Source organism: Pseudorasbora parva, chromosome 10 (genome assembly GCF_024679245.1).
Source record: "Pseudorasbora parva isolate DD20220531a chromosome 10, ASM2467924v1, whole genome shotgun sequence".
Lineage (NCBI taxonomy): Eukaryota > Metazoa > Chordata > Actinopteri > Cypriniformes > Gobionidae > Pseudorasbora > Pseudorasbora parva.
In genome coordinates, this window is record NC_090181.1 from 17111496 (window position 1) to 17139186 (window position 27691).

At 37.5% G+C, this 27691-nt stretch overlaps 1 protein-coding gene across 1 annotated transcript in view; it reads right to left on the bottom strand.

Moving 5' to 3' along the window:
- Positions 1 to 27691, bottom strand: part of mboat2a (membrane bound O-acyltransferase domain containing 2a) — a 71340-nt gene that overhangs the window by 30330 nt on the left and 13319 nt on the right. Inside the window, exons 2-3 of the mRNA XM_067455362.1 lie at positions 13180 to 13325; positions 8872 to 8949 (exon numbers count right to left, since the gene is read on the bottom strand). Coding sequence (XP_067311463.1) covers positions 8872 to 8949; positions 13180 to 13325 — 224 coding nt within the window. The remainder of the gene's footprint in view (positions 1 to 8871; positions 8950 to 13179; positions 13326 to 27691) is intronic.

Sequence of the window (27691 nt, forward strand, 5' to 3'; positions counted from 1 at the left end):
GCCTAAATAAGAAAAGGTCACAAAATGTCAAAAGAGAAAAGCGGTATTTCCAACAACACAAATATCTAAATGGGTCAAATTGACCCACAACATAACATAAGGGTGATGATATATTTCTGTTTGGAATGTTTATTGTTGTAAAACTATTTTATATCTATTTAAGTGTACAGTAGTATATTCTGTGCAGTATTCAGTAAGCAACAAATTCCCTTCAACATCAAAATAGACAAACAGAAAAACAATTTAAGCGGAATTGTCAGGGGAAAAAAACATTACTTACAGTTCAATTATGGTTTTGATTTATTTACTTGACTTAATAAAAAGACCAAGAGAACAACAAAACTAGTCAAATAATAAATATTAGAATGCATTCCTCTTTTTTTTATTTTATTTAATTTAAATGCAGGAAGAAATGTCAATTATAGCAAGAGCCACCACCTATCTTAAAATAGCCAGTCCCCACTTTGCTGCAAATAGCTCACATCTGATATCCGATATTATGCAAGTTATTTGCATACTACAACAAATTTGTGAGTGGAGAGAGTGATCAAAGCTGCTCTGTAACATCACTGCCTTAAGCTACATGTTAGAACAACACTATCAGACTCGTGCCATAATTTCAACTCGACTTACTAACTTCCTCCCACAATCCAATAAGGATTGCTCTTTTATTCAGCATATTAACCATTGATGGGGTGGATTCTGAAATCATCTTAATATGTAGGAGGATAGGCTTTGATTTATAAATGTAATGTGATGTCCAAATCCTATCTTCTCCCATGATGATTTAAACAATTTCTTCTAGTTTGAATCATTTCTCTTAAATGTTTGGTTTCATTCATTTTGACTGAATTATATGCTTTTATTTATATTAATATTATACTATATTTTATATTATGTCCTTTTACTGAAACACTAAAGAATAAAGATGCATATTGCCTGTACTTCTCTCTGAGGAGAAGAACATGTTATTGGAGAACTATATTGTTTTCAGTTGTTGCTCCAACTTTAAAGAAACTGTGTTTCTGTGTACGTGCGTAGCATTCTGTGTTACGGATCAGTACTGGAGGTGGATTACGGGCATCCTAAGAGATGGGAGGACTTGTTTTCTGGGCAAGCTGGTGCCTGCTCCAGACCTGGAAGGTCACAACGTGCCTAATTCCGGTTTGAAAGCGCCAAGTGATGACGTGCATCTGAATAACTGACAATGTGTTGAAATTTACTATGACTGTTTTTTTTTCTTAGCCAATCAGAATCATCCAACCTGCAGTAATGACGTAGCTAGATCTCGAAAAGCTGTTGAGAAATTGTATGTACGAAAGAAGGTAGAGGGAGAGCACGGCCTACAACTCCTTGTGAGACTTGAAGCTGCCTTCTGCGGATGAAATTGCAAACTTTTCTTCAGGATTTTTTTCTTTAATTAACTGCACTCCTGACTTTTGGTCTTTGGTCTTCATTCTTCACAGCTAGTCTTGGGCCCTAAACGGTTGTCCCCTAACACCATCAAAAGAAAGTTAACAGCCACTGAACATTATCAAAAGACCCACTGATGTTCAGCAGGGCCTCAGTTTGAAGCAAAAGCCACACACAGCTGTAGAACGTTTGGTATGTTACATTCAGGTCTCTGACTCAAATAGCCATGTCCCCCGATTCCTCACTAGGCAACAGTGGGCAAATTCTTGGCATTGTAGTTTCTGTCTTAGCCTCAAACAAAGCTGGTTTAACATGTCTACAGTCCCACTCCCAGTATTCAGAGGCGGTGCCGGCTCTGTCTCAACACTAGGCCCTTCATCAGAGCTCTGAGCAGCACTGTGTGTAGAGACTTTCCTCTGTTTAAGCATTCTATAGGAAGATTGTGTGGAGGTTTTCTTCTAGTTGCACAGGGAGCATTGTACAGTTAGAAGATGGACTGCTTCTCAATGTTGAATGGTGGTGGGACAGTCAACGGGACATGCATCACAAAACCAAAGCATACTAAACATAGTAAAACAAACATGCCCGGATGGTATACTATTTTTAGTGGATTGTCTAAGTGCATCTAAGTGTCTAACATTTAAATCACCAGATCACATTTAGTTTTAGTAGGCTATGATTATTCAAAGCTCTAGATGGTTTTATGTATATTAAACAAAAATACATAAATGTTGAATATAATGTATAATGCAATGGGGGAATATATAGGGGGTCCTGATAATAATACCATAATATTAATATTATTTTAATAACAATAAAAAAGTAAAAAATAAAAAAACCTCTCCATTACTTTGGCTTAAATATCATATGATGGTGAGTGTTTGTTACACCCCCATGGTTCAGTATAATTCCCTCCCAGAACTTTTTGCGTTCCGAAAACAAGATAGGTAACACGTCTCTGAGACGTAATTGTTTTGATACATACAACAATGTATATATTTTTATACTTCTCCTACTTTTCTTAGTGATATTTAGTGGCAGTTTAGAAGGCAGTGCCAATTTTGTTTTCTTCGACTCACTGGATGGAAACGGTGCTTTATTTACCAATATTTTGTGTGATATTCCAATTTTGCACGTTTAAATTCGCAACTTAAGATGGAAACATAGCAAGTAATGCTGTTTAATCCCGGTCTCCACGAAGCCCCTCCATGTGTTCTGATGGGTCGACTGGACCTCAGCAACAACCTAGAAACCAATATAGCCTATAGTGAGCCCTTCCCAGTTAATAAACCAAAAGCGCAAACTAACTTTCTAACACTAAATCAGTGCCAAAAAAGTGATCTGTGCAAACAAATCTTTTCAGTCACACGATAACTTTCAACAAATGGAAACAACCAAAGCCAAAAAAATATATAATTGCATTTAAATAAGACATTTTCTTTTAAAACAGTATTTAAATTAAATACAGCCATCTCCATTCAAAAAAGCAGTTGCCTCCTTAAAAGAAAAAGTTGCATTCCAACAGTGCCATTTTGTGCATAATGTGCATCACCTATTGATTTTCTTTTGCCTCTTTCCCTTTATACCGTCTCAACTGGAGAGAAGCCTATAAACTGCCTTTCAAGGACTCACACTCTTGAGTAGCCCTTCTATAAATATACATATACACCATTCATCTCCAATAAGTCAGACAAGAGCTCCAGTGACCCGTGATGAGGACAGCTCTCTCTCTCTCTCTCTCTTTTTTGGTCCCACTTTCATTTGGCAATGACCACCACACTCAGTCTCAAGATGATGATTTACAAAGGTGAGACACAAGGGTGAGGTGTTATCAGCAGCTGTTAGATGGGGGGGGGGTCTTCTCTACACTATAAAATTCTTCTCTTACATGCCTGAGTGGTAACATATTAAAGCAATAAATCACATCATAAACGTGTCCTTTTTAATGAAACGGGCGACAGTCACACCACTGTGCAATAGAACAAGACCCGAGAGAACGGCCTTCCACCAAAACTCTTTAACTCTCAGAGCAGAAGCTGAAAGTCGCACAGTTATAAAAGGTGGTTCTGTGTTGTGTATGACTTCACATATTTGACATGAAGCTGAATGTGGAAGCAAGACCTCTGTATGAAAGTTTACCATGCTCCATTTATTCTGTATTCTTAAACTTTCCTGATTTTGATGTTCACAGAATCAAGCGGTCAATAGAGATCAATAAGAGCTGGATTCACGAAAATTGGATGTGGAGTTTCTCGTCCGCTATTGTCCTGCCGGTTGGTGCATGCTTTGCTGGTTTTATACTCTTCCATATGGTACTATTAGTTATTTAGTACCATATATTTAGCTAGCTACTGTTATGTTGTAATGCTTAATATTTGAAACAACCCAATGAATTGGTTAAACATCTTTTATTGTAAGGGTATGTTTAGGGTTGGGGTAGGTGTAGGCATTAATAAAACACATCTGTTAAGTAGCAAATGTATTTATTGCTATTTTATTGTGAGATTTTGCCTCACCTCCGACCACTGTTATACCCCTGCTAGCCACAACTCTTCTTCTCTGTTTTTAGTGTATTTCTGTGGCAGAAGTACAGCGCCACACACTGGCCTGGCATGCAAACTACATCGTTTTTAGTCCTTTTCGGTAATTTCGTGTGGACGCAGATATTTCTTGAAACGAGGGGGAAAAAAAGATCGGATTGGGAAAGCGCTGGCTTCGTGTGGACGGGGCCTTACATTTGGGTATTTAAGATAGGTTGGAGGTTATCCTAACTTTAATAAGTTATTTACGATGATTTTTAAGAACATTCTTTTCGTGAATATGAATACTTCTTAAATTTTATCTTAAGAACAATCATAAGAAAAAAGATAAGAACATTTTTAAGAAAAGTTTTTGGGAATACAAAATATTCTTATATATTTTCTTAAGTTAGAAAATAAGAAGAAATTGGCAGTTAAGAATAATTTTATTCTTAAGAATGTTTTGTGAATCCGGCCCCAGATCAGGTAAACGTCACTGACTGCAATCTTGTTGGCCTTCGGGATTTGAGGTGATATGACAGGGTCATGACAGTGATGGTTGGAGTAGCAGCAAATTTTATTTTATTTTTTGTGTGCACATGGCCTTCTCTGTGTTTCTAACCAGCATTCGTGGTTTGACTCGTCGAGACTATTTTCCAAGATGGCGCCTGTCCGTAAATGCATAATGTACTGTGTTTATAAAGTATCTTATTAAACTGTTTGTACACTTACAAAGTTCTCAATCCTTCGGTTTGCATGTAGGGACCCTCATTATGCTCCCGTGTTAGTGTGAGGCTATTTTGAGCCTTGTTAGTGGTATTAACTAGCGATTTAATTTCACTTACCCTTTGCCCCATAGACAAGCGTTATAAGCTAATCTGTTTTTAGAGATAAAACTCTTTACATTCGTGTACATTACATTTTCATGAAAACACATCCCAGAGAACGTAACTCGGTAACCATCTGTTAATTACCCCTAGGGTCATTTCTCACCGGAGTTGTCCTTTAAGGCTAGAGAAGGGAGAGTATGAAGTATTACGTTTTTTATTTAATAAAATGTTTGCATTATAATTTCAGCAGCTAATCTATTCCAGTTTTATTGGTAGTCTGACATAATGACTCTAGGTAATAAACCAGTAAAGTAATGCGAGCTTCTCAAAATAGATACTTCTGCTTTTTCTCTCACACACATCTTGCATTCCTTAGTGGTTTTCCACCCCTGTTTTTCAATTTCCCTTCATCCTTTGCTTTGCCCTCTCATCTCCCCTGAGCAGCGGAGCATGGCATCACTCTATTACCGACTGGAGTTTCAAAAGGTCTGTTCTGTAGCACTGCATCCCTAATGCGCTCTCTGTGCTCACTGCAGGGAACAGGGCCAGTCTATGTCTCTATCATCCCCACAGACTCCTGCACAAGTTCATCTTATCAGTCTTCAACAGTTTAGAAGTTTCTGCTTTTTACCTTCTTAGACGAAAGCAACAAACGGTCAAGAGAAAGGAAAAGTGACTTGTTTCAAAATTGGTGCAAACTACAGATAACTGTGACCTAACACATTTCAAAATGCGCTTACAGTTCAAAATGCATCATTTCAGGGTCTAGTTTGTTTAGGTTAGTAATGAAAAGTCTAGTAGGTTAAATTAATGTCCTGAGTTCAATCCATTAGATTGTAAAAATCACATTTACACTTACAATGGAAGTCTATGGGACAAACTAGCAGGAGTGCCCATGAAATCTATAAATTATGTTAATATACATATCTCTATCAAAATCTGATTTCATCTTAAAATACCAACACAAATCAGTTTAAAACTTTAAAACACATCATGGTAACATACATGAAATTTAAATAATGCAATTAACATGTAATAACAATTAACTAATTACTGATAACAAAAATAAGAAACAGTTGATTATAAAAAAATAAAAAATCATATGTGATTCTGGGAATGTCCCTTTAAAGGAACACGCCAACTTTTTGGGACTTTGGCTTATTAAGTGTATCCCCCAGAGTTATATAAGTCCATATATATCATTCTCATCTCCGTGCATCCCATAACTCAGTCTGACACGCACTCCCGCTAGCCTAGCTTAGCACAAAGACTGGTGCTATATGGCTTCAGCTAGCCTACTGCTCAAAAAGTGACAAAATAACGCCAACATTTTCCTATTTACATGTTGCAATGTGTATAGTCACAGTGCGTACAAATAACAAGGTTACATGAGACACAGCTATCTTATAAACATATAAATACTGTGGACTATATTCTCAGAAGGCGCAGCACTGCTCCACTTCTGCGGAGTGCGGAGTGATTTGCTCGCAGCACATGAGAAGCCCCGCGGTGTTCTTTTTGAGCCAGAATACACAGACGAGGAGTTACAAACTTTGAAAGCAAATAGACAAAACGCCGATCAGACTGAGGTTGAGGGGAGAATCAGAACGAACACAATATGTGTGGAAATGTCCCTAATACACCCGGCAGTTGTCGATTTTTTTCTCCCGTTGTGACAAAAACAACTGGAAGAAACGCCCCATACCAAGTGAACCTAATGGACAGCTGTCCACCAAGTAAGTGTTTGTTTGTTTTTTCATAATAATAAATTAATAAAAACTGCCAATCCCCCCTAATTCATTAGCAAGGTAAATGCTACAGTCCAGAGAATTACCTCTAGCAACGCTCATTTGTTACTGTGACAGAGCGCGTTCATGACAACACACTACTAACATTACAGGGGATACATGGAGCACAGGAAAAAGTCCAATACAGTAGTGACCACCCTATTCATGTAACAGTGTCATAAACGTTATTAGATCTAGCTAACGGCTCTGTTACAGTAGGCTAACTTACGCATCTAAAAAACATAACGGAACACTTACCGCGGGTGATCTGCTTTGTCCTGTCTATATTATCCATGGGATGGCCGTATCCTTCAGCACACATTTCATGTTTTTTTTTCTCGAAATAGTCGTCCTCTGTGAAATGTTCAGAGCAAACCCGATAGCACTTGATGATGGCTACAGGTGTGTTTGGGTCTATATCCAGAGCAAGTAGCCATCGATTCATCAGGTCAGCGTTTTGGGTTGGAATTCTATGGAATATCATTGTATTACCTGGTCTTCCCTGTTTATTGTCGCGGGCCTTCACAATACAGCGAACACCCATGATTGTAAACTATCTAGCAATTACTCCAACTCTGAGCGAACTCTCTGCTTCTCACCGAGAGGCTTCTCATGTCCTGCGAGCAAATCACTCCGCAGAAGTGGAGCAGTGCTGCGCCTTCTGAGAATATAGTCCACAGTATTTATATGTTTATAAGATAGCTGTGTCTCATGTAACCTTGTTATTTGTACGCGCTGTGACTATACACATTGCAACATGTAAATAGGATAATGTTGGCGTTATTTTGTCACTTTTTGAGCAGTAGGCTAGCTGAAGCCATATACCTCCAGTCCTTGTGCTAAGCTAGGCTAGCGGGATTGCGTGTCATACTGAGTTATGGGATGCACGGAGATGAGAATAATATATATGGACTTATCTAACTCTGGGGGATACACTTAATAAGCCAAAGTCCCAAAAAGTTGGCGTGTTCCTTTAATGTTTTTCCCAATAAATATGATCTTTCATAGGTTTCAAAAATCATAAATATGATAGCATTTTAAAGTAAAATTACATATAATGCAATGTTTTTTTTTTTTTGTATTGTTGCAAAATTGTAATTGTAAAAAAAAAAGAAAAGAAAACATTTTTACAGTATGTAATTTTTGGCATTCTTATGCAAAAATCAGATTTATGGCATTAAAACAGGTTTATGACTTAAGTTCATAAATATACAGTAACTTCATAAAGACTTGTTTGGTAAGTCGGAATGCACTGATATTACAATTCTAGCCGATACCGATAAGATAAATATTTTTATGTTATAGCCAATAACCAATAAATATGAAAATTCTATACTATTGTTTAAATTATTTAAAAAATAATAATAATTTAAGTGTTACAACATTACAGTAAGATATTTAATTTAACATTTAATGCTATTACTATTATTGTTGTTATAATGTTTTGCTTTTTTTTAAAGATGAACTCTAACTGAGTGTTAGAGGATGGCAAAGGGAAACCAAATGTAAAAATAAGGGAAATGAGCATGCACAATTAAATATCCAGTATTGATTTTTGCTGGTTTTTATGATTTTTTCCCCCCCAGAGGTAAATGTGAGGTGGTGTATTGAACCCAGAACATTTATCTATGCGCTATACCTGCTCTGTGTATTTAGTTCAAGTGGTCAAACTCCATGTATAATAATTATGCATCAGTTATGCAAACATCTGGGCAGGAGGCCGACGGTCAACTTGTCATAATGACCTTTTAACTAGCCGAAGTTCACAAACCAAGCTGGCAGGACTTTTGTCTCTGCGTTCTGATGTATGTGCCAAGGTCAGGTGGTCTAGTACAGTTATCTAAATCCCTCCGATATGGGGTAATCACGTCCCTGTTATTCAGAAATATATAGTACACACTATACACATTATTGTTGATGGTTGGTTTCAAAAGTAATCACTATCGAACAGCACTGGTTATTTTTGGTACTGCCCTGAGCAGCAGTGCAAACCACATGGTCCAGCACATCCATTCATCTGACCCCAGATCAGAGGGAGCTGTCACTCAACATACGACTTGTGGAAACAATAATGAAAACAGACACTCGTTGCCCTAGAGCTATTTACTGATAAGAATGAAATGGATTGGTGAGAGCGGCATGGATTAGTCTTCAACAAACCAACCACAGGTCTAACTCATATTGTTATATTGTGAACTGGATGGTTTGAACAATATTGAGAGCACCAATTCCATAATACATTTTTGATTTGACATGAGGTTGTTTCTGTTACTGGAAGCAGGGCTGTTTGATTGTGTAGGGGATTTTGAGGTTGGTACTCACTTGTGCATGTGTTCCACACCTGTGAAGATCATAACGCCGTAAGCAAGACCGCTCTGTACCAGAAAATGTAAGGCATACCTGAAATGAAGCACAAGGAGAAGAGGATATCAATGATAGGAGTATTGACATAAAACTGTATCAAACAATGAAACAAGGCTGTCAGTTTGAACAGGAAAGAATTGAGTTTCTGAATAAAATCAGACAGAAAATCCCAGATCAGCAGTCTCTGAAATACTCAAACCAGCCCATCTTTCACCAACAACTATGCCACTCAAAGTCAATTAAATCACCTTTCTTCCCATTCTGATACTCAGTTTGAACTTCAGCAGATTGTCTTGACCAGTTTTACATACCTAATTGCATTTAGTTTCTGCCATGTGATTGGCTGATTAGACATTTGCGTTAACAAGCAGTTGACCAGGTGTATACATGCGTGCGTATACACACACACACACACACACACACACACACACACACACACACACACACACACACACACACACACACACACACACACACACACACACACACACACACACCTCCATTACAGCACCTGTTAGTTGGTTGGATGTATTAGACAGCAAGTGAAGACTTTGTCCTCAAAGTTGATGCGTTAGAATCAGGGAAAATGGGCAAGTATAAGGATTTGAGTGAGTTTGACAAGGGCCAAATTGTGATGGCTAGACGACTGGGTCAGAGCATCTCCAAAACTTCAGCTCTTGTGGGGTGTTCCCGGTCTGCAGTGGTCAGTATCTATCAAAAATGGTCCAAGGAAGGAACAGTGGTGAACCGGCGACAGGGTCATGCGCGGCTCACTGATGCACGTGGGAAGCGAAAGCTGGCCTGTGTGGTCCGATCAAACAGACGAGCTACTGTAGCTAAAATTGTTCAAGAAGTTCATGCTGGCTCTGATAGAAAGGTGTCAGAATACACAGTGCGTCAGTTTGTTGTGTATGAGGCTGCATAGCCACCCTGCCACAAAGCAAAAAGGGTTCAGGAATGGTTTGAGGAGCAAAACAATGAGTTTGAGGTCTTGACTTGGCCTCCAAATTCCCTAGATCTCAAAAGAAGTGGTATAGCTTCGTCAAGCCACTTTTTTGGAGTGTATATTTGGCATTATATTGTCTATATTGCAATCTAGCAAATACGAAACTCATTTGCTTAACTGCTGCTGCAAAAAAATCATGTTGCAAAAATAAATTTGTAACATAACGAGTAGACCTACATAAAAGGCTGTAATCGACAATATCCAACAGGAGAAACAGGTTAAAGAAAGGGGTGGGGGGTGGCTAGATTTCATCCACCTGGAATTGTTTAGATTGCAAAAAGTGGGTGTTCAGTACCAGAATAGAGCTGGAACTATCTTAACCACTGGAATTTTCTTTGAGGGGTGAGGCAAGCTATTGCATTTTGTTGAAAGATTAAGATAACACTTTTTTTTTTTACTATGCAATAACATGTACTGAACATGCTGTACTGGAACTCGCATTAAGAAAGTAAATGAGCCTCTGCCAGACAGAGAGGGGTACAGAGAAAAAAAAAAAACTCTCTGAGTATGTGACGATAGCACATCACACCAGAACAGCTGACGGTCTAAAACGGAAGGGAAACCCCCAGCCACACAAATAGAGAAGATATTTACTTGATACAATTGGTACTTACTATATGAGGGGGAAAAAACTTGTTCCAAAAAGGGCATGTACCACACATTAGTGTCTGCTATGTCTTGGTTAACTTCTTCTTGCTGTCAAGTTCATTGCCTAATGACTTCCTGTTTGATTCAGATGGACTGACCTTTGCTCAGAGAGCTCTAATAGACTCTGTATGGTCAGATGTTTTTAAACAAGTGCCAGCTTAAGCATGACTCCCACTAATGCAATTTATCATATTTTGACCTTGTGACAAAAACTTGTGATTTGATTATGTAAATGTGGTCTGTCTTTATTTTTATTTTTTTTAAACACAAACAGAGGTCTAAAAGTCTAATGTTTTTACTTTGCATTTTTTTCTGATTTAGTACAAAATGTGTCATTACAAAAGTATATTATCAGTATATAAAAATACCTATATCATACAATATTTGAGACACTCATATATATAATAAGAATCATTAAAAGTATTTGGCTTGAATAGGGTAAGATTGTGACTATAATCGATATCACCACAGGTTCCTAAATTATTAAAGTACAATAAGACTTATTTTACTTTAAAAAAAAAAGTTTTGTATTACAGTTTTTCTGAAATGTTAAGTTTAAATATGCAAATAAGATATTATTTTATTAATTATTTAAATATTCATACATTTCCAGAACAGAAATGTAAACACTGGATAAGACCAGGTTCAGAGATAATGGTTTTTACAGAGGGGATCTCTCTTCACCACTCCATAAGTAGAAAGTACTGTTAACAATCAGAAGAAAACAAAAACAAATTCACAATGTTTTCACTGTGATTTCGAACAATTGGAACACACTGTATATTAAATCCTTAAACAAAGGAAGGAAGAGTATATTTTTGTTCCTCATTTTATAATAAAACATTCGAAAGGCTTTGGAAAAGGTGGTTGCTTTTCCCGATCCATTTCATAATTCATAAACTGCACAGTAACATTAAACTATTAAAGGCCACATTGAAAATACAATGCATACAACTGTTTTACCTGTTAACTAACGATCCCTTCCATCTCAGTGCAGCTTTTATGTTATGATAAACTCTAATTGAATTAGAACTAACAAGCACAGAAGGTGTATTTTTAATGGTTCAGTCCCGACTGCATTTATGGTTCAGTCCCGACAGAACAAAAACAAAACAGCAAACATTAATAAAAAAATCTGACGAAACAAAAAAACAAAATCATCAAAAAAGCACATACACACAAAATCACATACATACTAAGTTTAGATTTTGACACAGACAAAATCTAAACACCAAACATAAAACACCAAACAAAACAAAGTCAAAACACCAAACATAAAACACCAAACAAAACAAAATCAAAACACCAAACATAAAACACCAAACATAAAACACCAAACATAAAACACCAAACAAAACAAAATCAAAACACCAAACATAAAACACCAAACATAAAACACCAAACAAAACAAAGCCAAAACACCAAACATAAAACACCAAACAAAACAAAATCAAAACACCAAACATAAAACACCAAACATAAAACACCAAACAAAACAAAGCCAAAACACCAAACATAAAACACCAAACAAAACAAAGCCAAAACACCAAACATAAAACACCAAACAAAACAAAATCTAAACACCAAACATAAAACACCAAACAAAACAAAATCAAAACACCAAACATAAAACACCAAACAAAACAAAATCAAAACACCAAACATAAAACACCAAACAAAACAAAATCAAAACACCAAACATAAAACACCAAACACCAAACAAAACAAAATCTAAACATCAAACATAAAATAACAAACAAAACACCAAGCATAAAACACCAAACAATACAAAATCTAAACACCAATTTTACATCAAATATACTAATTTAAACATAAAAAAGGCACACTATTGATGCATTTCTTCTTGATATTTTATGATTTATGTTTAGTTTAACGAACACATGGTTAACCATGGAAAAACCAAATCCATATTTATTGCAATAATATATAGCTTACCATCAATTAAACTAAAGCTAGCATGGAGGAACCCCATAATTAAAAACTAAAGTCGCTGTGATTGCTTTCTATTTCTAAAGTAAGCCCTCAAATAAATGTGTGTGAGAAGGTTTATACGACAGCTCTCTGATGCGGTGTATTAGGCCTACGTCAGTGTATTACCTCACGGATCGCTTCATTTCATTCACTCCTTGCTTATAGTGCACTCAACTGCCATGTTCTTTAGATGAGAGATTCAGTAAACATTCAGTAAACAAGAGCGATTACGGACACAGCAAGAGTCGACACTGAGAGTCAATTCCTGTACTGGAGTCGACCCCGACTCTGGGGCTATTAAGAGTCGAGGAATCGACTCTTTTGGAGTCGACTCCCCATCACTAAAGACAGCCCTCCTTAAAAATGGACAGAGTTTCTACACTAACGATGTGTTGCTATAAAAATGTACAGATCAATAAAGAGGCCTACAAACCATCAGAGCGTCTCACTTTCCACCATGCAGCGCACAGCGTAGCTGCTGAGGAGACTTTGGTCTTCTGCCAGCAATCCTTAGCCTCATTATAAATTGATTGGCTCGCTAACTGGCTATCAATGACGCCGCTATGGATCAAATGTGAAAGATCTGAGATATATGAGCGATGAGGCAGACAAACACTCACCAGCCAAAGCAGAAGAGGGCCAAATAGAAGCCCAGCAGGGTGGCAACTACATGGCGGATGAAGGGACTCGTCTTACTAGGGTGCAGGTAGAGTCTGAACCAGAAAGCCGTGACCAGGGCGAACAGCTGGCACACCACAAAGTTCACCTAATGGGAGACACAGACGGTTAATTTTGAAGTGTTCAAGAAGAGAAGTCAGAAAGCAACATAACTTTCATTTAAACTCTTAATTAGGAAGGTTCTTTAGATAAGCCTTAGCCTGACGTGGTCATACTCAATTCTAGTCAGAATATGAGTCTGAAACTTCTCCATTGGGCTGTAATAATGGGGCGTGTTTTAACCGAATCAGAAAAGGCATCAATTGGATAGACCTACAACCAATCAGAGCAATGGAGCGACGCATAACGTTAGTTGTCAAATGTCAACAGAGCTCAACTGCACTGTGTTGCCAAGTCTGCGTTTTTCCCGAAGGGTTGTTTTCCATGTCCGCGAGTTGAAGCGACCTCAATTATGTGATATATAGATTCAGGAATGCAAATTTTTATCAGGCAACCACTCTGCAAAATGAATTCTAAGTGATAAGAAACTTGTGCTCACAAACCAATGAAAGGGTATTATTTTACATGACGTCAATGTTTACTATACAAAGTCACGTCTCAACCTGAACGTTACAGTTATCTGAGCTTTATACGGTTAATCTGATAATTTACAGTAGGCTGCTGTTGAATCATCATAATTTTGCTTGGACAATATCATTACTTACCACTGTATAAGCAAAATAACAGTTTTAAAGGGATAGTTCACCTTAAAAAGAAAACTGTTCCAACCTTTTTTTTTTGTTGCTGAACTTTATCTATTTAACTCATAAGTTCATGAGTGCAATAGTCAAAACAATACAGCGCTTGTATGGTGGTACTCTATACAGAGTACACAGAAATACTAGAGCTCAAGATCCTGATGATAAATGAGGTAATGAAAGCTGTAAAATGAGCCGTCCCTTCCTAAGCATCCCCGGTATTAATCAAGAGTTTCTCACCGATTGTGAGCAGACATATAAAGCTTGTCCATTACCTAATGGACAGTTTATATCAGTGCTAAAGCTGCTTTTCTGCCATTATGGAAGCTGCCATTATGGAAGCTGGTTATGTTTGGAATGGAGTACTAGCAGCACAATGCTTACTGTAAAATATATACTGGCCACATACACTACAAGCTTCTGAAATGACATCCACAGTAAAATATGGGCATGAATCCCCTATCGTTCTCTGTGTGTGCGGAACACAACTCGGTCAACAATAGCATGCAGGCTTTTGGTATCCAGTGTGACTATCCACTTGACCAAAGTGATATTACAGCGACTTTTTTTAATCACATTACCATCGACAGGGGCATTGTGTGTTGTATTGGAAGGCTGCTTCACAAAGCACCGCTTGGGCTTGGCTCGTAACGCAATCCAGTTTATGGAGTTGTTAAAGTATGTGTGAGGATATTTTTGTCTCATAAAGCTTTCGGATTTATTTAGGTTTATTTTTGGCTTGATAGTGTTTGTGTATTTGCTGGAAACATGAATTAGTCAAGGCTCCTCTTTCACCGCGCACACAGAAGACACATCTCTGATGTGCTTTTAAATACGTCATTAAAGGGATAGTTCACCCAAAAATGAACATTACCCTATGATTTACTCACCCTCAAGCCATGGTGCATATGACATTCCTCTTTCAGACAAATACAATCGGAGTTATATTAAAACATATCCTGGCTAATCCAAGCATTATATAATGGCAGTGAATGACAGCCCAAAATTTGAAGCCCAAAAAAGTGCATCCATCCATTATAAAAGTAATCCACACGGTTTCGGGGGGTTAAAAAAACCTTCTGATGCAAATTGATGGGTTTTTGTAAGAAACATATTCATATTTAACACGTCATAAAAGCAAAATATCTAGCATTCGCCAGGTCTTCTGTATTTAACTAGCGGACAAAGTGGAACTGGAGTAACACATGATGTCAGGCATAGCATAAGCGTTTCGAACTGTGGTGTTACACTTTCTTTGAAAATTGAATACGGAAGGCGGTCTGGCGGAAGCGAGATATTTTACTTTATAAAGTTTTAAATATGGATATTTGTCTTACGCATCGATTCGCTTGGCTTCAGAAGGCCTTTGTTAACCCCCCTGAGCCGTGTGGATTACTTTTGTAATGGATGGACGCACTTTTGTGGTCTTCAAATTTTGGCCAGCCATTTGCCATTATAATGCTTAGATTAGCCAGGAATGTTTTTTATATAACTCTGATTGTATTCGTCTGAAACATAGACCGTAAAAAATATGGACGACTCAACAACATCCGTTTCCGCTTGCCATATTTGAAGCTTTCAGGCGGCCTGCACGGCGCTTACATCTTGGGACCGAGTCTGCGCAGTAGCGATTTCGAGACCGGAATTGCGCAATAGAGAGCAGGAAGTAGAGCAGGAAGTACAGTCGCGATATCAAAAGCCCGCCCACACTCTCGCAGATGCAGAACAATGAATTATGTTGGTGTGAAATAAACAGTTATGGAAATGTAGAAAATAAATTAAAGCTAAAGCTCCAATCTGCTCCCAAAAATTCCAAAAAAGGTCTGTTAGTGCCTCAGTGGCAACTTCACTCCGTGAAGACGTCGATCTCAGCTGTCAATCATGACGTCACCCCCCCCGTTTTTAAACCAGATAACTAACTAAAACTAAACTTATTTTAAAAACGAACACTTGAAATGAAATCATTGTGATGATAACTGCCTTCAATGACATAAACTAACTTTGGGGGAAAAATATTTGAAGTATAATTTTATTGTTAAGTTTGCCTCGCGTCCATTAGAAAACACAGAGGGACGGCTATACTGGGACCGGTCACCGGGGGACGATCGAGGCGCGAAAGCTTCAGTATCTGTGAGGAAGACTGCAGGCTTGGTCTGAAATAACATGTATACACCTAGGATGGCTTGAGGGTGAATAAATCATGGGGGTCATTTTAATTTTGGGGTGAACTGACCCTTTAACAACTAGTTGCTCAGTAGTATAGTATGTTATGTTGTTGACATGACCTCACATTGAATTACATGTTTACTTCAGAAATTTTTTAACCTTTATCAAACAGGAAATGTATACATTAACTTAATGTGTTTAAGCATTTTTGATTAACTTTCATCTAAGAGTGTCTTCTGCTTTGGCGAATAATGAGGCAAGAATATTTCGGTTCATTCATCACTCTCGAAGTGGGAGGTCGATTCAAGCGCATTGCATTGTGTGATACACTACTGCACATTTTGCTGAATACAGAAGGTCATACAGGTATTGTATGCATACAGAAAATATGCATAGTGTGCAAAATATACATATTACAAAAACAGTACAAGTTGCTATTTTGAATAAATCCTCAGCTGGGGAGCAACACAGACACATTACATTTCTCCCCGCTGCTTAGTGGCCTTCTGTCTGACTCTGTGTGTGTGTGTGTGTGTGTGTGTGTGTGTGTGTGTGTGTGTGTGTTAAAGCAAGAGTGAGGTCATCTGCATGTGTCTGCTACCATGCAAATGAGTTATAGCTTAACAAAGAAACAATCCATCACCAGCTTAAAATAACTCCGCCTTCCCGACTCTGCACTCTCCATTCATTTTACTAGCTTAGTTCACTCATTCAGTTTTACTTGACAGGGACAAAGCATGTCTATTACAATAAGTGTGGCCCATCCCGTCTCAGTCTCCATCCGGAATAAGGTTGGGCTTGAGTTTGAGTACAGATATTTTACGCCAGTGATTGATTATGCTTACTTTTCATGTCAATGGCAGAGCATCTGACACATATGTACACACCGTAGAGACTGACAATTAAAAAAGACAGTGTCACAAAATCATATTCTAAGGCATTTCATTTGCAAAGTAAATGTACTCAGTGCCTGATTAGAAATGACAGAAAATTGCTTTACAGAGTCTACTCTAAATTATGAAAATATGTTCATTAATGTAATTTAAATTACATAACACTTGTGACATTTTTTTATAGGAGCTAAATTAAATATTTTATTCCCCTTCTTTGTGTTTCCCCTTCTAACAGCTAACAGATTAGTCACCATGAAATCAAAATGGACAATTCTTATTTTTTTATATCGTAATATTGTAGTATTTATTTTAAATGATTTATCTTTTTAAAAGATTTTTTATCTTATCATTTTGTTTTAAGAAAATTGTCTCCTCGTGATATTTAATCAAAATAACTTTCCTTTCCTCTTGCTGCTTCCCTGATGATGTTTACCGGCGTGAGGGCGGGGCAACCTGTCACTCACATGACATCACAGCAATAGCTAACCACAACCACCAAATGAACCAATCAATTTACAAAACAAATCAAGTCCCACCTTACTTTTTTTTTTCATGTTCAAGAGGCCGTTTCTCGAATATACGTCACAAGAAGAAAGAAAATACTCGCATCTTCCGTTAACAAGGTAACAGCATAGCCTAGCTTGGCCTTTTAAAGGTGCAGTGTGTAATATTTATGAGGATCTATTGACAGAAATGAAATATAATGTACATAACTGTTTCCGATGGTGTATAAAAACCTTACATATTGTACCGATATGTTCTTAGAACCTTAGAATAAGTCATTTCTATCTACATACACCACAGGTCCCCTTACAGTGAAGCCACCATTTTGCGTCGCCATGTTTCTACCGTCTCCCTAAACGGACAAACTGCTCTAGAGAGCGCTAGCTACTCTCTGTTGTCTCAGACGAAGTCATTTTTGTCCTGTGTCAGCCACCGTAGCTTCTCTATGTGCTTTAAAAGGGAGGGGTGTGCAGCTGCAATTCGCAACCTCACTGCTAGATGCCGCTAAAAGTTACACAGTGCACCTTTAAATTAATTATGACATTATTCCTCTGATGCTGAAATGGTTGAATGAAACATTTAATTGTATTTTTTAAGGCAGCCTTTAGTTAGTGAGCTAACAGCTATTGCCTTTGAAAATGCATATCGCATATCAACAAAGCTTAAATTAGTCAAATTAAATATTTCAAACGTTTTTTTGTTCAGTTTCAGTTGCAAATAAAATATACAAGGCATTGAGGAAGGGGGAAAACTGATTTGTCATGAATAACAACACAGTCTCATCCTATAAGTAGAAAAAGTGACTGAAATAAAATGTTTCTCTCCATTCTAAAAATGTCAATAAATGTGCGGGTAAGACGGGAATAGTGTTCTGTTTAGCATAAAACCTTGGGGAATGTTATTGAAACTTCAAATGAGAAAGCTTTTGGTTTGTTTTCGCTGGTCTATTTCTGTCATTCCCTTGAGACACCTATCATCTGCTCGGTCCCCTTCAGGTCCTTGTCACTTTCACTCTGGATCTCACTGTCTGAAATGTCTCAACTGCTGGAAACGTGTCCTGCTTGGACAAGAAACCTCGCGCATCTCCTTAACGTTACAGGCAGTTATACTGTACAGAAGCAGCTATTGTTTTCCATGATGCTTAAACAGGTCAACAGTGGGCCATAAACAATAGCTCTATGGCTGCTTCTCTGTCCTCCCCACGCTTTCTGTATCACAAGAAGCATTGTTATTGGCAGAATAAATCTGGTGCGCACACGCACACGCGCACACACACACACAGTGTAAAAGTAATTGTGGTTAGGCAGATTTATGGAGAAGATGTGCCTTTGCCATTTTTCCATTGTTACATTTCTAAGAGCTCTTTCACGATTGAACTGACACAAACCGGCGTTTGTGGTCACTTTAGAGCTATTAAAAGGAACCACAGAATTGCACTCAATTAATTTGGGACATTAAATCCCAATTAAACATAACCTATCTTTGCTCTAAAATTCACACCGTTTGAAAACAGAGTAGCGCTTGGTGGACAATGTTTCTCATGTTTTATCAACCAGAAAGCAAAAACAGTTATAGCATTGCAAGGTGATGACACGAACACAGACATCGTTTTCTGAACGATGCAACTGAGCATATTCACATTACCTCACACACACAGCAATAACTCATCTGTTCTCACTGTTTTAAAGGGACGGTTAGTCATTTTTGCTAATTACAAAGTTTGATGCATTAAAAGAAATGAATACTATTTTTTTTTTTAAGTGTGAAAACTCTTTTTAGAGTGAAAACTTTACATTTACAACACAAAGAATTAAGTCAACAATCTTTTGCATGGTTTCTATCTATGAGCTGTCATATATATATATTTTATATATATATATATATATATATATATATATATATATATATTTTTTATTATTATTATTTTTTTTATTATATATATATATATATATATATATATATATATATATATATATATATATATATATATATATATATATATATATATATATATATATATATATATATATATATATATATATATATATATATATATATATATATATATATATATATATTTCGGTATACTGCTGAGACTTATGCCATATAGACTGCATGGTGATCATAACTCTAAACATTTGCATGGTCTAGATGTTTTTATTTATATATATATATATATATATATATATATATATATATATATATATATATATATATATATATATATATATATATATATATATATATATATATATATATATATATATATATATATAAAAACATCTAGACCATGCAAATGTTTAGAGTTATGATCACCATGCAGTCTATATGGCATAAGTCTCAGCAGTAAGGACACAGAGACCGAAAGAGAGACAGTGATGACAGATTTTGTCCCCCTTGGCTCTAAACCATCTCTCTTTGCAGGAAGCCATCTGGCTTTGCTTCCACAGGCACCTTCAGCCTTTCAGCTGAGATAGAGAAATATATGAGGAAAAGGACATTTGGAAACATAGGGAAACAGGGAATGACTTACTAAATGTCAATATTAAGATCTGGCCACTGTGTGCTGAGTAAATATCAGTGAAATGTAAACCACGCTTTATATTTGAGGGGAAATGTATACTAACATGAAGGCGAGAACTAAGTTCACATTGTACTAAAGCTCAAACATGGGCTTCTAAATGTGACACCATTAGGGTGTGGGTGTTAAAAAGAAGAATGTCAACAAACATGCAAAATATAGGTAATGGAAATATATAGAAAATGACTCAATGACTTAAATAGTCCATGGCTCCTGAATTGAAAAACCAAGTGACAATTCAAGCCTTCATGTTAATGTAAATATCCATAACTGGCAAATCATACTAAATACCTGTTAAACCTTCCTATTAATTGATTAAATCTGAATTTGCTCAGCTTTATCTGTTTGAATGGTTGTTATATTTCCATTGCTTTCATTTTCTTCATCTGTAACTTTTATCCTCATCTATATTCATAATAAATATAAACATATATAACAAATACTGTAAAACACACAGTAGCCTTTCAGGAGGAGCAGGTAGTGTTTTTAGAAAGTGACTGGTCACCGAAATGGAAAATTGACCTGTATGTCCTGTTTACAGTCAGTATCCCTGACTTCACTCAAGTAGTTATGAATAATCACGTATCATAGTGTCTATAGTTAAAAATAGCATCAAGTGCATGCAGGTCTCACTCGGAATAGGCATAAATACCTTAAAAGGAAACAATGCATTGAATTCAGTGAGAAAATAAAAGAGGTCATACCACTTTGGAGGGGTCTAGCATTGCAATTAATGCCGATCTGAGAAAGCAGCTGCTGGTAAACATATGGCATAATTCACCACAGGGTGCCAGTCATCGTCTAAACTAGTGACCGCAATGCTGAAGTGTGAAACTACTGATGAATACGATCCTTTATTTATTTGTATTAAACATTTTGATTCTGTCATTTTTCACTGTCAATCATTTTATTGTATGTAATTTACAAGTTTGTGCCCAAAACACTTAATTCATATTCAAAGTAGGCCTATAGTTGACTGTCATTTTCCTCTAACGTTACATTTAGGCATGTACCAAGCATTTATTCTACTTAAAGAGTTTAAAGAATTACTCACCCTCATGTCGTTGGACACCCGTAACACCTTCGTTCATCTTCGGAACACAAATGAAGATATTTTTGTTGAAAGCTGATGGCTGAGAAAGGCTTCAGATAGGCCTCCATTGGCATTCAGTACATTTACACTGACCCATCTCACTACAGTGGCTGTACACTAATTTTACCAAGGGACGAGAATAGTTTTTGTGCGCAAAAAAAAATCTAAATAATGACTTAATCTGCCAAGATATTGTCTTCCGTGTAGGTCTCTGACGTGAACTCACGCGATAGCGGCACTCCTCTGCGTCATGTATTGAACGGTAGAGCTGAGACATATTCTCGCGCATGCGTCGAGTTCACGTCAATAACTTAGTGGATAAAGTCGTTATTTTGATTTTTTGCACACAATAACTATTTCCGTCGCATTGTAAAATGATTGTACAGCCACTGTAGTGAGATGTGCGTCTTTAGTGCCTTTTATGGGTCTTGTGAGTGGTTCAGTGTAAATGTACTGAATGCCAAACTATTCTCGTCCCTTGGTAAAATTATTGTACAGCCACTGTAGTGAGATGGGTCAGTGTAAATGTACTGAATGCCAATGGAGGCCTATCTGAAGCCTTTCTCAGCCATCAGATTGCAACAAAAATATCTTCATTTGTGTCTGACAACATGAGGGTGAGTAATTAATGAAATTATTTTCATTTTTGGGTGAACTAACAAGAGTTCCTTTAAGAAGGCTGGACTAAAAGCACCAGCACACACAATCCTTTTTATTAGTCAAATTAATTTAGAAATGTAAACTCAACAGGTATAAAATATGATCAGTATAAGAAAAACACTTGAGAGGAAGAGCACTGGACTGCAGGATAATGGGGAGATTTATTTATTTATTATTCAGAATGCACAGAAAGTATAGTAGAAACATTTCAAGAAGGTAGCAAAGCGTCTAACGTTAGGGCTCTGTTCCATTCTGCTGCAGGCAGCTCGTATGGGTCGACGGGTTTTGATCTCAGCCAGCATCCCTAAATATATCTCCCTGGCACTGGTAGTAGTTTCTCCCTGTAAGGGGTCTCAATTTCTTCTAAGTTCTCGTAATTCTCTGTATCTCTCTTACAATGTTGCCCCTGGCATCCGATAGCGTGGGATCCCAAAATGGTGGCCAGGCTCAGACACTGGCCTATTCGTCACGTGGCATCAAGCTACCATGACCTCATTTTCAATATACATTTGTGGTAAAGTACCAAACACCATCTCAATATAACCATCTTTTTGTCTCTCTCAGGAGCTCTGCTAAGAATCAATGTCTAATATTGTCTAATATTCATGAGCCACTCCTCTGATAGTCCTGTTGTTTTCTGAGTGACGCACAGCCACGCCAACCACAGGTAACTAGGGTCATGTATGATGTAGCCTGCTGCGGCTTGGTGATATCATAGACCGTAAAAAAATATGGACGTAGTGTCCGTGACGTCACCCATAGGATTCCGATAAGCCGTTCTGAAGCTCAAAGTAGAGACGAGCTGGCCGTTGCCATCTTGGCAACACCCGGATAGCAGAAAACTGCAACATCTTTGATGAGTAGCTTCTAACCGGCAGAAAAACCGGCATTGAACTGTGCCTGATTGCTGAAGCCTGATTGTCATTTGTGTAATACGCAGAACAGAAAACTAAGTCTGACTTTAGGTCAAACTAAATTGCTGTGGTGTTTCCGAATAAATAAACATTGGCCAATAGCCACTGGTCTCTTATATCAATGTTGTTTGGAAGCCTGTGCAATGATGTAGTTTCCTGACATCCATCGACTCAACACCGTTTCTCTACATGTTTCAGTGTTGTTGTTGCTTAGCATGGATGCAATATTGTCTGGGGGTTAAGGCAAAGAAAGGGTGGGACGGTGGGTAGCTTATTTAAAAATAGCTTATTTTGATGGGTGAAACAGGGCCAGATCCCCCACAGCCTCAAATGTAAGGACATTTTTGGCTCAATGGAGAATTAAGATTATGATTAACTAAGTCCAAGCTAAATCATACTTTGTTTCATCATAGTTAGTTAACAATTTTTTCGTTTTATTATTAAAACAACTGAACTAAATATGTACAGGGATTGCGCATTAAAAAAATCTCTAGAAATGAGTTGCATGTGTACCAGCTCAGAAAAAGTTGCAAAACTAACAACAAAACAAAAAATGCACACTGCATGATTCAGACATCAAATTTTACCAGTAAGCGTCAAACTTGATTACAAGTGTCTTCAAAGTGAATGAATAATGTAGGAAGACGCTCACCTCAATAATTCATGGGAATGTAATACAACTGATAGTATATAAATGGATGCTAGGCACTCATTTGAGCCCTTCAGTTAAACAGGAACACATGCACAATCACTTCAAAGCACTCAAATGGTAATCGATATCATTATAATAAGCGATACTAAACCTAGAGCAATTAAGCTTTCTGTGGCACTACCGGTCAGGTTTAACAGTGACAAAGAGCCTTGGCAAAGACTCCTGGCAATAAATGCAACACACTGATTGTGTCTCTTAGCTAAGGACCTCAAACAGAATACCCAGATACTGCTCAGACAGGTTTTAGGGGGGGAAAAAGCGAGGGCGGATGCTACTTTTTGCATTTCTTTTATGCATCTTTGTATGAAATAGGCAAATAAAAAACATCAACAAACAATTTTATAGCATCTGAATTAAACATTTTGTGTTGTGGTCGAGATACTAATCAAACTCGCGGAAAAAAAAAATTCTTTGTGAAATGCCATTTTTTTTGGTTTCATCACCAAATTCAATTTGTCTTGGTCTTTTAAAGGATTATTTTGGGTTTAACCAAAAATGCTAAATCTGTTATTAATTACTCACCCTCATGCCTTTCCAAACCCGCAAAACCTCTGTTCATCTTTGCAACACAAATTAAAATATTTTTGTTGAATTCCGATGGCTCAGACCATCGGTGGCTATAGTTTATAGAAGATGGCTTCTATAAACTATAATACTGATCTGCCAACATGATGTCGCTATATGATAAATTAAAATAAGCTGATAACATCACTGTTTTCTCCAGTACGGCTATACAGCCAAATCTAATTTTGTCGCAATATTATCCTGTTTGACACTGTGAAGCTGCTTTGACACAATCGCGATTGTAAAAGTGCTATATAAATAAAGTTGATTGATTGATTGATTGATTGATTGATTGATTGATCAGACAGGCCTCTATTGACACCAGTGTCATTTCCTCTCTCAAGACCCATAAAAGGCACTAAAGACGTTGTTGCCTCTCACTACAGTGGTTCTACAATAATTTTAGGACGCAATGATAAAGTTTTTGTGCGCAAAAAAAAAAACTAAATAAGGACTTATATAGTGATGGCCGATTTCAAAACACTGCTTACTGAAGCTTCAGAGCTTAATGAATCAGAGTATCGATTCAAACTGCAGAATTCACGTGACTTTGGCCATCCGATACACTGATTCATGGTTTGAAGCTTCACAAATGAACTTTGTAGCGACGTCTTTAGTGCCTTTTATGGGTCCTGAGAGAGGAAATTACATTTTTTTGCCAATGGAGGCCTTTCTGAGCCATTATATTTTAACAAAAAATATCTTAATTTGTGTTCTGAAGATGAATGGAGGTCGTTCGGATGTCGAACGACATGAGGCTAAGTAATTAATGACAGAATTTTCATTTTTGGGTGAACTAACCCTTTAAGCCTTTCACAATTTTATAACAAAAATCTAACGAAAATCCCAAGGACATGAAGCCCAGCACGTCCACAATGTAAAACAAACGCCTTTTATTTGCTGAGCTACACATTTGAACTGATTAAACGCTAGTACACCCTACAGCAAACCTCTCTCAATTGTGCTTATGTTTTATGATACAGCAGCTGTTCCATTAACAAAGCAGGGGTAAACAAAACTTGTTCCATTTGACAACATGTCACAGCTTCGCGTGTGCCTCACATTTGGTATCTAAGCAACCGACTGCTCAATAGAGCACAAATTCGCCGAAGGGAAGCATATCGGCTTTGAGGAGGGACATTAAACTCTTCTGACAGCTCCTGTGGCAGTGTGGAATGCTGTTCTTTTGAGACTGCCAGTGACATGCCTGACACACACTTCTACACAAGGAGTGATTTGGATCTCAATCTCCCATCACCCTCATAGCAACTTTAAGGAGCAAGGAGCAAATCACCAGTTCTGGATTTCCAAACCTACTGGAGAGGTTTGGCTGCCATGATGCCTGCTAGAATATGGGCACTTCATCACCTTCTCACACAGACTGTGTGAGAAACTACTTTCAACTCAACGCTCATGGTGTGAGGCACGGGGAAAAAAACAGTAGCATCTGTTGACACATGTACACAAAGCAACAATAAACAGATAGAATGAGAGAATGCAACACGCGTGAACAGCCTGTAATTATATATGCACAATTTTGTCTTGTTTTCATTACTAGCAAAACAAAAAAGAACAAAAAAAAATACATTTTTAAAACAGATGATCCAGATTTTAAAGGGGTGGTTCCATGTTTTTTTTTTCTAGGCTTGGTTGTGTTTATGGGGCGCAGTATAACATGTCTTAAGACTTTCTTTTCTTTTTTATGCTGTATTTTTTTTACTTTATTCCACACCACTGTCTCCACTGTCCTTTGAACGGCTCGTTTGCTTCCTGCTTCTATGAAGCCCATCCCTCCAAAAAACGCAATGGTCTTAGATTGGTTAGATGGCCAAATGTAGTTTCCTGTATTTTTATTGGGTGAAGTGCCAAGCACAGGTTATCCGGAAACGCCACGCCTGTTACCATTACAGGAAGTAGTCACATCTGCGGTGACTAGCAAGGGTTTATGATGTCATCAACCCGGGAAGAAGGTTGTTGTAGTCCAAACCGGACGTTTTTGTAGGCAATAAACTGCCATAAGACAATATCTCTGTTTGCATTGAACTTTCAGCGCTGTAACTTTGCAGATACTGTTTATGCTCAAGCAGCAACATTACACACTAACTAAAGTTAAAAAAGTGAAATCCCATGCAATCACCCCTCTAAAAAGATTGAATACAAAGTAATGTCTCACCACGCCTGTTAAAAAACAATGTCACAAACACGTAAAAAGTTATTTCTAGTTATGAGCCAGTAAAAGTTCAACTTTGAGAAAAAGAAGAAGTCATAGGTAATGATTATGCAGAAATCTACTCCATGGAGAAAAAAGTACAAGACTGGCAAGTCATGCCCACCAAACCTGCTTGTGGCACCTCGCTTTTCCCATGGGAAACTCTGTACTTCATTTTGCACCTGTGAAACTCTCTAGCACCTGCAAATGTAGCAGCCTGCCAGCAGATGCCTCCTCGTTTCTACCCCTGGGCTGAATGTATTTCTTCTTGATTTACTGATTCACTTGGCAATCCATCTCTAAAATAGGTCCCAGCAAGGCAGCAAATCCAACGTTACTTGCAGGCAGAGATAAGAGGCTAGTGTGCCAGAAGTGTTCCCAGGATAAGCCACATTTCCTCCAGAGCTTTGCTCAAGCTAACTTCCAAGAGACAAGTTCCTATTATCAGTACAATTCATGATATAGCCCATACTCATTTATATTCTTTAAATGTACAATTTATAGTCAATCATGTGAGTATTGCTAAACAAAAAAAGGAGCATGTGCAAATGAATGACATATGGTACATGAATTTAACACGAAAGACTGCATAATGCATACATAAACAACTCTTATGCTTTTTTCCCTCTTTCTCCAGGCAATTCTGTACAACACAGAAAAGTGTGTGTGTGTGTGTGTGTGTGTGTGTGTGTGTGTGTGTGTGTGTGTGTGTGTGTGTGTGTGTGTGTGTGTGTATGTATGTGTGTGTGTGTGTGTGTGTGTGTGTGTGTGTGTGTGTGTGTCTGTGTGTGTGTGTCTGTGTGTGTGTGTGTGTGTGTGTGTGTGTGTGTGTGTGTGTGTGTGTGTTTGTGTGTGAGTGTGGGGGGGGGGTGTCACTGCTAAAATTATGCTAAGCAGTAAACTTGTCCAATTTTTAAAAAATTATAAAGATGGGTTGTGTTTGTCCTTGGCAGTCTTCACAATTATTTATGTAAGGAGGTTTCCGAGGCCTTGATATTTTGGTTGTTTAGCAGTTTTGGTGGTGGCTTACCATCCAAAATGAGCCCACTCGCAAGTTTCAATGATATGGCAAGATTTGTCATCTATATTTTCATTCATTCATTCAAGTTCCTCATGTCAGAAGAACATTCGCATTTTGATTTCTGAAAGCACATCTTCATCTCAATCATCCAGATTTAAGAGGGATCTGTATCACTATTTTCACAATTTCCTACAACGGCTAATGTCAATGTTTGTACTAAACTACAAATAAGATGATCTAAATTAAGGGTACGTGGTTCATTGCCTCTGTATAAGGGCCCAAATAAAGATAGACAGAAGCAGGTTGCCTTCTAAATTTCATTCACATGGAGGAACATAAAGAGAGGACTGAGAACAGAGAGCAACAGAGGCGGGAACCGCCTGTCTGCTTTAGTTGAACA